Source organism: Monodelphis domestica, chromosome 1 (assembly GCF_027887165.1).
Source record: "Monodelphis domestica isolate mMonDom1 chromosome 1, mMonDom1.pri, whole genome shotgun sequence".
Lineage (NCBI taxonomy): Eukaryota > Metazoa > Chordata > Mammalia > Didelphimorphia > Didelphidae > Monodelphis > Monodelphis domestica.
This window is the reverse complement of record NC_077227.1, coordinates 464318046-464331453: the sequence shown is the minus strand read 5'-3', so window position 1 is coordinate 464331453 and position 13408 is coordinate 464318046. Positions and strand designations below refer to the sequence as shown.

General features: G+C 38.0%; 2 protein-coding genes across 2 annotated transcripts in view; both read right to left on the bottom strand.

Moving 5' to 3' along the window:
• Positions 1–10882, bottom strand: part of ABL1 (ABL proto-oncogene 1, non-receptor tyrosine kinase) — a 232155-nt gene extending 221273 nt beyond the window's left edge. Inside the window, exon 1 of the mRNA XM_003339625.4 lies at positions 10742–10882. Within this exon, the coding sequence (XP_003339673.1) occupies positions 10742–10877 (136 nt within the window). The 5' untranslated portion in view covers positions 10878–10882. The remainder of the gene's footprint in view (positions 1–10741) is intronic.
• Positions 10883–11520: 638 nt separating this feature from the next.
• On the bottom strand, positions 11521–11655 carry LOC130456462 (uncharacterized). Its single transcript, XM_056812568.1, has one exon. The coding sequence runs from the start codon at positions 11653–11655 to the stop codon at positions 11521–11523; it is 135 nt and encodes a 44-aa protein (XP_056668546.1).
• Between the last annotated feature and the right edge of the window lie 1753 nt (positions 11656–13408).

Here is a 13408-nt window from a genome sequence, read left to right as displayed (position 1 = left end):
TTTAAAGTTGGAAGAAGCTTCAGAGATCATCTGATCCCAAGAGGTATCCAAAACCTAGAGAGATCAAATGACGTGCCTGAAGACACATAGGTATTACATAGTAGAGGTAGGCTTTGAAACCAGGTCTTCTATCCCCAAATCTAGCCCTGTATCAGTAGGAGTTTTTTTTTAATTATATATCTGTGTACATCTTCCTAACTAGAATATAGGCTCCATGGGAGGAAAGAATAGATTCTATACTTCTCTGTATCCAACCTACCAAGTCATACAGTAGTACTCAATAAATATTCAATTGAACTCTCAGTCTATTGACCTAGGCAACCTCAAAGTACCCCCCAGTGTGCTGCCAGCCATATACATGTGGTCATTTTACTCTGAGAGCAGTAAGTACTTTGTTTCCTTTTTTAAGTCTACACTTTGGCATCTCAGGCAGTAAATATGCAATTTAGAAGATATGGTCAGTTTCCTTCTCTTCTGTTTTCCATACATTATAGAATGGTGCAAGAAATTTTTAAGTCTAGAGAAAAAGAAAAAGCACATACTCAATACAATCAATACAAGCAAAACCATAGAAAATTATTTTTTGACAGTCTTAATGAATACCAAGTACTCATTGAGGACTTACTATGTATTCAGTACTTTACTAGGTAATAAAGAAGATAAAGTAGTATAAAGTATGCTCTATCAGTAGTACCTGCACTCCAAAAACAGTTGATTTGAAGAGGCAGCCTCTTAGAAATAATAATGAACACAAGTCAGGATATAATTTAGTACTAAATTTGGATACATAGATAAGTTCTCATAGAACTCAAAGTCAAAATATTCAGACAGGGGTAGAATAATCAGGAAAAGCTTTATGGAAGAGGTAAAACTTGATGCTTAAAGCATAAGTAGTCTCTAGACTCAGAAAGAAGGGGGAAAAGAACATTCCTCGCAAGATTAACACCATGACAAAAGCAAAGGCAAGTATAAATATTAAATATTCCAAAGAGAGAGAAGAGTATGACAATAGAGGAAAATAACAGTATTAATGGACCTTTTCCTTTCACTAAAAAGCATTACCGACTTTAAAAAAAAACTAATTTTATGTCTTCCTAAATTTCATTCATTTTTCCACAGATGAAATGCTTTGCTTAATTTAAGTCAAATTTTCTTTTTGATAAATTCTTTTCCATCATCAATATCTGCCCTTCACTATAAGCAGTTCTCAGACTATGTAGTCCATAGATCTCTGGAGGTCTTCAAATCCCTTTCAACAAGTCCCCAAAGTCAAAATTACATTCAAAATAATACTAAGACAGTATTTGCCTAGTAAAATATTCCCCCCGTATCTATATGAGGCTGGATTTTCATTTCAACCAAAACAGCATATGGCAAGAGACTGAATGCAGAAGCAGATATGGGAATCTAGCTAACTTCTATAAAGGCAGATATAAAGAAATACACAAAAATATATAAAATAATACGATTCTCACTAAATTTTTATTTTGGAAGACATAGTTATTTTTCATCAAAAATATGTTAACATGTAATGGGCTTGTTATTGTTATTTTTAATGGATTTTTTAAAAAATGTTTTAGTTTTAAACACAACAAATATTGTTAAATAACCAGGACTGAGATAGAGCCAAAGCAGTTTTTGAGAGCCAATGGTTATATTTCTAGGCTACAAATCTAACCTTGATTTATTATTTTACTTATTATATATGCTTAAGGAATTGATGGTAAATGTTAATAATGCAGACTGAACTAAAAAATGTGTTCTTCATAGGGAGAGTAAATATGGTTGTTAAACAAGTACCAGCATTTGACTGTTGTCTTTTTTATATTTCTCAAGACCTGTATTTGAGAGTCAAAATTTTCATTCAGCTCTGTATTTTCATCAGGAATGTTTGAAAGTCCTCTATTTCACTGAATGCCCATTTCAAAGTTATTCAGTTGAAGGCCTAGCTCCTTCTGAAACATCATTTTCGCACCACCCCCCACAAATCCTTTAATAGTAGAAGCTGCTAAATCTTGTGTTATCCTCACTGTGGCTCTATGATAGCTGAATTGTTTCTTTTTGACTGCTTGCAATATTTTCTCCTTGACCTAGGAGTTCCAGAATTTGGTTATAATATTCCTGGGAGATTTCCTTTTGAGAGGAGTTTTCCTTTTGAGATCTCTTTCAGGAGGTAATTAATAGATTCTTTCATGTTCTATTTTGCCTTCTGGTTCTTAGAATATCGGGGCAGTTTTCCTTGATAATTTATTGAAAGATGATATCCAGGCCCTTTTTTCTATCATAGCTTTCAGAGTCTAATAATTTCTCAGATTGTTTCTCCTGTACCTATTTTCCAGATCAGTTGTTTTTCCCAATGAGATAATTTGCATTTTCTTCAAATTTTTCTTTCTTTTGAATTTGAGTGTTTATAGTTATTAGCTTCCATTTGCCCAATTCTAATTTTTAAGGCATTTTAATTCACTGAGCTTTTGTACATCCCTTTTCATTTGATCAATTCAAGTTTTTAAGAAGTTCTTTTCCTCATTGAGTTTTTGCACCTTTTTTTTTTAATGTGGCCAATTCTACCTTTTAAGTTCTATTCAGTGTATTTTTGCATATCTTTTTCCATTTGGCCAATTCTGCTTTTTAGTAAGTTCTTCTCTTCAACAGATTTTTGTGCCTCTTTTACCAGTTGGTAAACCTATCTACTTATTATGTTTTTAAGATATTATTTTCTTCAATATTTTTTGTACCTCCTTAAGCAAGCTGTTGACTTTTTCCCCCTCCATTATTCTCATTTCATTTACCAATTTTTCTTCTACCTCTCTTATTTGACCAGATTTCCCTCTTCCCCCTAAGGTCACAAGCACTGGTGTTTATTCCTCCTCCTCATCTTGGCATCTCAAACTAGGACTGAGACCTGGATATGCATATGGGCAATGTATGAGTCTTATTCCCGGAGACAGCAAAGGGACCCCTATAATCTCTTTCTGAGTTGTCCAACTCTGCCCCCAAACCTTACCATCTATGGTTGAAAGCTCCAGAAGCCTTTACTGATGATTCAGCCTCCCCCAAGACCTCTGTTGGCTTGCCAAGATGGGGCCTGCCTTAACATGCTATTCTGTACTCCACTTAGGCTCCAGAATTATAGATCTTTTATGCCAGCCTTTTAAATTGTTTTGGGCAGAAAAATTGTTTCATCATGTCCTTTTGTAAGTTCTGCCACTACAAATTTTGTTTTAAGGTGTAATATCAAAGTTGCTTGGAGAGTAATTTGGTAGAGATCAGGTGAGTCTGTGTACCTTCTCCACCATCTTGATTCCACTTCTTGTTAAACAGGTTTCAAACTTTCACATTTCTTATATTTTTAAATGTTTACATCAATATTCCAAGGTTTGGAAAAATTGATAGATTGTAAGAGTTGCATCTCTAAAGGCCATTAAAGAGCATTTAGTCAATTTCCTTCATTTTACAGATAAGAAATTTAGTCTCAAAAAAAGGTCAAGTGACTTTATGAAAGGTCAAACAAGAATCCCAGCAGAGTTAGGCTTTAATCCAGGCTCAAAATCTCAAAATCTAGAGTTCTTTTTCATTGTATTAGAAGGTTGACTTATTCAGCTTTATATTAGTAAGTGTGCTTTCTACTATGCCAACCTAATTTTATCAATTCCTTATGCAAACTAGCACTTAATATCATTTAACAATGATTTTTTAATTTATTTTTATTTTATTTTTTTAAACCCTTACCCTCCGTCTTGGAGTCAATACTGTGTATTGGCTCCAAGGCAGAAGAGTGGTAAGGGCTAGGTAATGGGGGTCAAGTGACTTGCCCAGGGTCACACAGCTGGGAAGTGTCTGAAGTCACATTTGAACCCAGGACCTCCCGTCTCTAGGCCTGACTCTCAATCCACTAAGCCACACAGCTGCCCCCTAACAATGAATTTTTAAAAGGAACAATGATTTCTTTTCTACTAAGTTCCCAGGATATTTACCTAAAGTTTCTTTTTTAAGATAGAAGATATATTTTTTAAACTATTATCTTATCAATTGAGCACATTTTTAAAGAATCCTTAACTTCCATCTTAAGAGTCAATATCATGTATTGTTTGTAAAACAGAAAAGAAGTAAAGGATAGGCAATGGGTATTAAGTGACTTACACAGTGTCACACAGGTAGGAAGTATCTGAGGCCATATTTAAACCCAAGACCTCCTGTCTCCAGCCCTGGCTCTCTATTACTAAGCCAACTAGTTGACCCCAATCAAATACATTTATTAAGCAAAATAAAATTTTATTAGCAAGTTAATACTAATAACTATGTGTCAGGCAGGCATTATGCTATAAGCATTGGGATTTTCCAAAAGCAAAAATGAGAGCCCTTGCCTACAAGGATCTTATATATAGATATATATACAAAAGAGATACAAGTTAATATAGGGGGAAAGCCATAGAAGGTATAGAGGTCAAAAAAAGGCTTCATATAGAAGATAACACTTAAGCTGAACCTTGAAGGAAATCAGGAATTCTAAGTGGCAGAGATGGGGAACAGGCAGCATACAGAGACAATAAAGGCAAAGGAACAATCTAGAGTGCTGTGAATGAGGAAAAATGAAAAGTCAGACTAGGTTGAATGTAAAGTATGGTTAAGGTCAAGTTGTAAAGGACTCTAAATATCAAATAGAGACATGCATATTTGATCCTCAAGATAATAGGGAGTCACTGAGTTTAAAATAGTTAACATGTATAAAGCATTCCAAAGTTTCCAAATGTTTTTTGATAAATTTGACCTTCACAACAAACCTGCTGTCCCACTTTTCAGGTGAGGAAACTGAAGCTGAGAAAGATTAAATGATTTGACCAAGTTTATACAGCTTACTAGTATCTGTGGCATTATTTGAACTCGGATCTTCCTGATTATAAATTCAATACTATCCAATCAGCTAAGCAATCCTGCATATTGCAAAGACATTAGAAAAATCATTTTGGCAACTATGTAGACAATGAATTCTAAAGGCAGAGACTTGAGGCAAAGGAGACTAATTAGGTTATTACAATAGTAAAGGAAAGTAATGAGAACTTAAACCAGGAATTCACAAAAATATATGAGTAAAGAGAAGGGAACTGTCAAGAAGCATCTATTAAATATCTACTTTTTGTTAAGTTCTAGAGATACAAAGGGCAAAAAACAGTCTCTATTCTTCAAAAGCTCATAGTCTAAAGGAGGAGATAATAGGCAAATAAGAAAGATACATACAGGGTAAATTGGAGTTAATCTCAGAAGAAAGGCACTGACATTAAGTAGAGAATGGAAAGGCTTCTTGTAAAAGGTGGGACTAAAGCCAGGGGAGCCATAAGGGGAGAGTTCTAGGCTTCAGGGACAGCCACTGAAAATGCAGAGTCATGATAAAGTATGTGAGGAACAGCAAGGAGGCCAATATCACTGGATCATGGAATATGCAGAGAAGTATGTGGGATGAAGAAGATATAAGAAAACTAAGGGAAGAGAGGGGAATCCATCATTTGAGTAATAGCAGAACAAATCATGGTACATGAATGTACTGGGAAACTATCTACATTAAGAAATGGGGAATAAGATGGTTTCTGAAATACCCGGAAAGATTTATATGAACTGATGCAAAGTTGAATCAAAACAATTTATACTATACTGAAATTGTAAAAAATAAACTAGTATTTCCTTTGGGTAGGGAAGACAAGGTTCCCCACCTTGACCAGATTGAAAATGCAGCCATCACTCATGGGCAATGCTGCTATCAATCCCAATCCTGCTGTGTTTGGCACTGATTTTAAACAGCTGTTTTTCTGATCCAAGTCGGTGTATCTTTCTCCTTTGGCAACCTGATGGCCTTCCACTTCCAGAAGTTCACTATGTTGGTGTCAGTTTCTATAAACCCTTGATCAGCTTTGTCCTGTTCCAACTCAGAGCTTTCAAATTCGAGAGATCCACCAATCTGTCTCACACACACACACACACACACACACACACACACACACACACACACATATACACAGAGCAAGGACTACAGGGATGAGCCACTATGAATGGCAAAAAATGAACACTTTTTGAAAGACTTAAGAATTCTAATTGACACAATAATCAATGGCAATTCCAGAGGAATTGATGAAGACTTCATCTACCTACCTGAAAGAGAGGTGATATACTAATATGCAGAATAAGATACATGTATTTAAACATGTCCAATGTGAGAATCTGTTTTGCTTAACTATGATTATTCACTGCAAAGATTTTGTTTTTCTTTTGGGGTGGGGGAGGGAGATGGAGGGATAGGATAGAGAAAAAATAAGTGCTTGACAATTTAGGAAAGAGATGTAAAACATATTGTGGAGACAGAAACAAGTTTTGGCAATTGACAAAATACTACAAATGGAGAGTTAAGGATGATGATACCAAGAATGCAAAATGGGTGACAAGAAGAATGGTGGTGGCCTGAACAGAAGAGTGAAAATTTGGAAAGTTAGGTTTGGAGGAAAGAAAATTAGTTCTTTTTTAGACATGTGCAGTTTGAGATGTCTATAAAGTATTCCATATAAAAATCATTTTCAGTTAATCCAGAAATGTGATAATTTTCATTGCTTAAGTTGAAATAAAAGATATATGTATTTCCCCTCACAATCCTCTCATCAGGCATCATAGAGGGAGTCTAATTAGAGACTATAAATAAAATAAATTAAAAAATAAAGAGAGCCTTGGAATAGCTTGCTATGTTTTAGTGATCTTAAAAGAAGGAGGGGGGCATCTAGGTTAAGGTGACTCAGTGGATGAAAGCCAGGCCTAGAGACAGGAGGTCAAGGATTCAAATCTGATGTCAGACATATCCTAGCTTGTGTGACCCTGGGCAAGTCACTTATTTTTTGTGTAGGTCTTACTGCTCTTCTGACTTAGAATCAATATAGGTTACTATAATGGAGTTAGAGGGGGTACCAGTAGTGGGGAGAATATACTAATTGGGTAAAGAATAGAAGTTTTGTGTGGCATCATCTTCTATTTGGTAAATTCAAATTTTCAGGAAGTTTGTTGCTTGGGTAATGTTTTCTACCTCTTGTGTCAAGCTATTAATTCTCTTTCCAATTCTTTCTTCCATAGTTTTCATTTCTTTTCCAATTTTCCCCCTATTATAGTAACCTTATATAATCCTACAAGCAGAGGGCATCTAAATAGTGCAGTGGATAGAGTACAGGGTCTAGAGTCTTCTAGAAGACTCATCTTTATAAACTCATATCTGGCCTCAGACAGTTACAAGCTGTATGTCTCTGGACAATTCCCTCAATGCTGTTGGTCTCAGTTTCCTCATGTGTGAAAGGAGGCTGAAAAGGAAATGGCAAACCATTCCAGCATCTTTGCCAAAGAAACACCAAATGGGGGCACAAAGAGTGGGTCACAACAAAAACAGCTGAATAACAACAGAACAACATCAATGACAAAAGGGTACACAAGTAGAAGACTACAAACAAGGTGGAAAGGATGAGGGATGAAGTACATACTTGATTCTCACACTTCTCTGAACTATTCAGAGGAGGAAACAGTACATTTTCTGTGTGTCCTCAACACTTAGCACATTGCCTTGTGCTAGATTTATGCATTTATAGTAAGTACTTAACAAATGCTTACTTATTGATTGACTGATGCACAGAGTTGGGTATTAAAATAGACTTCATTCAAAAGGGGAAAGGCGAAAAAGGAGTGGGGAGAATAAGAGAGAATGTACATATTAGGGGAAAGAAAAGTCCTAAGCAAAACATACTCTAAAGATGTACGAAAATATTTGTAGCTGTTTTTTGACGTTGCAAAGAATTTGATATCGAGAGGATGCCCACAAAATGGGAAGTGGATATACAAGTTAAGGTATATAAATAGGAGAGAATACTATTGTACTATAAGAAATGACTGGAAATAGTTTCATAAAAGCCTGGAAAGCCAGGTAAAATTCAAAGAAGTGAGTGAACAGAACAATGACAACAATAACAGTAACCTAAGGACAAACAACTGAAAGACTTGAGAACTTTGATCACCAGAATGACTAATTATAATTACAGAGAACTGTTGATGAAAACATACTCTCCACTTCCTAAAAGAGAAGTGATGGATTCATAGTGCAGACTGAAGTGGGAAGTGTTTTGCTTTATTACAGTTTTATAACAAGTACAGTCAAGTTGTTTTTCTTAGTTATTTTTCTTTCTCAAATTGGGAAAGGGGAGGTGAGGAAAGGATGATTTTGATGATTAAAAAAAGAAAATTCATTTAAAAAAAGAAAATTTGCTATAACAGAGTGATCAGTCAACTAAAATATCATTTGTTATTTATTTTTTTCTTAAACCCTTACTTTCTGTTTTAGAATCAACAGTGACTTACAATCAAGTGACTTACCCAGAGTCATATATTTAGGAAGTATCTCGGGCTAGATTTGAACCCAGGATCTCCCATCTCTAGGCCTGGCTTTCAATCCACTGAGCCACCTAGCTACCCCTTACCAATGCATTTTAAAATGAACTTTTAAAAGGAAGGAGGGGAAACAGGGTGAAAGAAAAGAGAAATCATAATGGGATCATTTTAAAAATCACAAAATTTACCTATCAGACTGGACTAAAATGTAATTTGATTTCAGAGTTCTTTCAAGAAACTTAAGAAGAATTAAAATTTGAGTTTCTAGTTCTATCAAAAACCACTGATTTGAAGTTGAATGGGCCCTCAGAAGTCATTTAGTTGAACCCCTTAATAACACAGATGAGAAACTTGAGGAGTTTAAGTGACTTTAACAAGATCACATGGGTTTTAGGTGGCACAGCTGGAATCAGTCTTCAAACTCCAATTTTAATAGTCTTGCACCACTTCATGCTGCTAAAAAATTTAAAGCACTCATAAGATTAATTTTCATTTGTTTTTCTTCACCTTCAATACATCTTAGTTAAAAAGGTCCTTGGACTAAACACCCACTTGGGAAATACTAACAAATTCATTCATCTACATTTCAATTGTCAAGCACAGTATCAATTTAAAAAACTTCATAGCACTGAAGTTATTACTCCTATTTAGTAACTTGGATTCTTAATTGAATTTTACAAGTATATATAGCTTGCATACTTTATGAATTTGATGATGAGGGCCCAACATAATTAAATATTTTAACAGGATAAGTCTGTCATCAGGTCACAAGACCTCACAAATACTATTCCTCATAAGAGAACTATGAACTGGACCCTGAGTTCATAAGTCAATGGCTGTTCGTGTTGGGAGACAGCTATCAGTTTTAGTTGGTTGTTTGCTTTAACAACCTAAAAGAGTTACTAAAAGCAAGCTATTAGCACACAAAGACAATAAGACACCAAAATGATAATACACTAAATATTTTAATGACAACATTTCTTTTCATAAATGTAATTTCTAACACACTGAGGATCAGAAAAACATTATTAGAAAATTATTAATGTTCATGGTGGATAAAAGAATTTATGCTTGTTCATTCAACCAACATTTAAAAAGTCCTCACTATATGCAAGTCACATTTGTGTAAAGTATGTGTTCAATTATAATCAAATTGTTAAATTATTCATAGCTGCACTCTTTGTGGTAGCAAAAAATTGGAAAATGAGGGGATGTCCTTCAATTGGGGAATGGCTGAACGAATTGTGGTATATGTTGGAATGGAATACTGTTGTGCTCAAAGGAATAATAAACTGGAGAAATTCCATGTGAACTGGAACAACCTCCAGGAAGTGATGCGGAGTGAGAGGGGCAGAACCAGGAGAACATTGTACACAGAGACTGATACACTGTGGTACAATCGAATATAATAGACTTCTCCATTAGTGGCAATGCAGTGATCCTGAACAACTGGAGGGATTTAAGAGAAAGAACACTATTCACATTCAGAGGAAAAACTGTGGGTAGAAACACAGAAGAAAAACAACTGCTTGATTACATGGGTTGAGGGGATATGATTGGAGATGTAGACTCTAAATGAACATCCTAGTGCAAACATTAACAACATGGAAATAGGTTCTGATCAAGGACACATGTAATACCCAGTGGAATTGCATGTCAGCTACGGGAAGGGTGGGTGGAGGGGAGGAAGGGAAAGAATATGATTCTTGTAACCAAAGAATATTGTTCTACATTGACAAAATAAAATTGAAATTTTTAAAAAAATTGTTGAATTATTAGTGATAGACTGGGCCTTAGCAATTATTTAATTCCAATTGTGTCATTTTTTAAACCCTTATCTTCTGTCTTAAAATTAGTATTTTAATGGTTCCAAAGCAGAAGAGCCTTAAGGGCTAAACTACTGAGGTTGAAGTGACTTGCCTAAGGTCACACAGCTTGAAAGTGTATGAGGACAGTTTTGGACCAGGACTTCCCATCTCCAGGTCTGGCTTTCTGTCCAGTGAGCCACCTAGCTACCCCAACCAAAAATCTCATTTTACATTCAGAAATTGGGGCTCAGAATTGAGGAAATGAATGGCCCAAGGTGACACAGCAAGTTATCAGAAGAACTAGGAAGGAAATAAACTAAACTGAGATTTTGTATAACATCAAATCATAAAGAAACTTTTTCTAATACAATGTGAATCTAAGAAAAACCTACCAAGAGGAATATATAAATCAGTTTTCTAAATTTTTAAATGTGAAATTTGAATCAGAAAAATCTGTTGTTCCTTAATTCTAGCATCCCAGTAAAGTCTATATGATAAACATTAATTTTGAGTTAATATTGAAAAGCACTTACCATGTTCCACGAAAACATTGCAGTGTGGGCCCCCATGCCTTGATGATTCCTTTTTCCCTGCTCCTTTGATAAAGTGCAGGGCAGGCAAACTTGGCCTTCTCTGGTCCCCAAGGACTTTTCCAGGCTGTTGCCCCATAAAGGAAAAATAGCCAACCCTTTCCAGAAGAGGGTTCTAGATCTTCCAGAATGGTCCAATAGCTTAGAATGACAGTATTATAATTTGGTTTCACATTTACATTCCAGATAAATCACTTAAAAGTTAATCACGAAAGAATTCTCCCAAAACTTAAAAAGTCCACTTGAGTAAACAGAAGCTCCAATTTTACAGATTATCAGTTTGCCCAATACAACTGTATTGTTATCAAAATGTCAAGTTCTTTGATTTGAATGTCTTTTACTTATTGAATGGAATTAGTTTCTTTCCAAAAATGAAGCCATTTTAAAAAATATTCACAAAGAATGCTGTTCTCCCACTGTAATTTTTGCATCCCTCTTGAGAGTCAGGTATTTGAATAGAGTACTACTTAGGTCTAAAAGGGACAAGTATCCCATTATCATATTAGATTTCTAAAGGCAAAGTGTTGATGTTTCTGGATCTTTATCAGAAAAAATCAGGAATGGTCTTTGACAGAAGGATCTGGATACTTCTCTGAAACTTCTCCTGTGGAAGTCACACAAACCCTATCTTGGTTTCTTCATCTTCTACAAATTTCCTGCCAATCTGGCTACTTCTCTCCGGAAAACTGAGCAGTCAACCAGACTTCACAAATAGATTTACACTAGCAGTCACTCGAGAAATGCACTGCCAGCAATTTCAAGTCAGCTTTTTTAAAGGGCCTATGGAACCAACCCAGACTTTTCCTTTGCATTAATGTTTGGGGCTGGCGAGAGCCTAATAAGGCCTTTGGTGACATTGAAAAAAAACTCAGGGCATTAGAGGTTGGCAAGGTTGGAGAGGTGGGGGGATGGAAGAGAAGCAAGTGAATGAGGAAGAGTTTGAATGGGTGGCACCGGGAAGAAGCTGAACCTGAGGCAGAAGGGAAAACTTGGCAGCCTTTTGGAGATGGGAATAGGAGAAGGTGGGGGGGGGGGGGGGGGGAGGAGAAGCGAGCGGCAGAGATGGGACCCCTTTGAAGAAAAGGAGTGGAAACGGGGCAATATTAAGATGCAGAGGACGGGTCAGCAGGAGAAGGAAGGAAGCTGATTCTCTCGCTCAAGACAGTCTCCCACAGGGAGGGGATCGGCAGAGGAACTCCGGACACCAGGATAGGAGCACAACCCGGCTGGAGAGCCCCAACTACCCAAAGGGGTCAAGAGGAAGTCACCGAGATGCCCGTGGGGCGGGGGGGGGGGGGGCGCTACCCAGTCCTGGAGGAGTGGGGGAAAGGAGCTCGGCCCGGAGACACCCGTCGCCCCCAGTCCAGCGGTCCTTCCTCCTTCGGGTCTCCCACCCAAGCCAATGGTCAGCTAGTCACATCCCCCAGAGCTCCCGAGCGTCCTCCCGCTCCCTTCCCTGCCAACCTGCCTCCCCTTCTCCCTGCCTCTCTTTCTGTCTCTCCCCCTCCCAGCTGGGGCGACAGGCAGCAGAGGCGGAGGCCGGAGGGAGGGGGGCGCCTTAGCTGCGGGTACAGGGCCACCGGCTCCGGCGCTGCTGCTCAGGAAAAGAAAATGACCCCCTCAGCCGCCATGATGGATTACAACCCGCTCCACAACGAGGCAGAGCCCCGCCCCGAGCTCCCGGCGCTCCGCCCCTCCCCCGGCCCCGCCTGCCGACTACACGTATGGGACGTAGCGGAAGCCGTGGGAGGAGAAGGCGGAGTCGAGAGGAGGAGGAGAGAGGCATGCGACGAATGGAAGGTTTTTTTTGTTTATTTCTTTGCAAGACGGTCTACTTTTTAGGAGTCAGCTTTGTTTTCCTGTCCCAATCCTGGCACCTCGATGAGCCTAGACAGGAACAATTTAAAAGAAGCCCTTTTCTTAATTTTTCTATTTTTCAAACAAGAAAGAAACGCCCAACTGTTTTCATTGGTCTCGGAGAAATCGGGGGCGGGGAAGACAAAGCATTCTCCTCCTTTGGCTTATGTTCCTCTTAATTCTGAAATTGTTAGCCAATCTTCTTGAGTAGAATCCTGAAGGTTTCTGGGAGTTGTAGTTGTTCACTTACTCCCGTCCTTTCGGCCACTCTGAGACTTTATGCCCTCGTCTTCCCACCGGTTCTTCTGTCCCTCCCTCCAGGCATTCTACGGGTTCCCAGGCTCCTTGGAGAGCAGGCACTGGTCTTCCCTGCGACAGTGCTCTAGTAGGCGGAGATCCAGAGCGATACATAAATTACGGAAAGGATTTTCCCAGAGCTGGAATAGGATTTCTTCCCTGAGATACCTTTAGGGGATCCACCTGTACCCACCCCATTGCGCCCCACCCCCATTCCCGCCAGCCATTTAGTAGGGTCTTTCTAGCCTTTATTGAATTCTTGAGAGTTAAAGCACTGGAGCAATGGAAGGAAAAATATAACTGGGAAATCTAATATGTGATGTTTGTTGGCTAAATATATAACACAGGAAAAGCCAATGCACAGTGACAGTCCCACTCTCTCCCCGTTGGAAGCCTGGGTCCAGTGGTTCGAAAAGTAGTTACACCTGGAGACTTCCTCAGGTGCATTGGATGGCT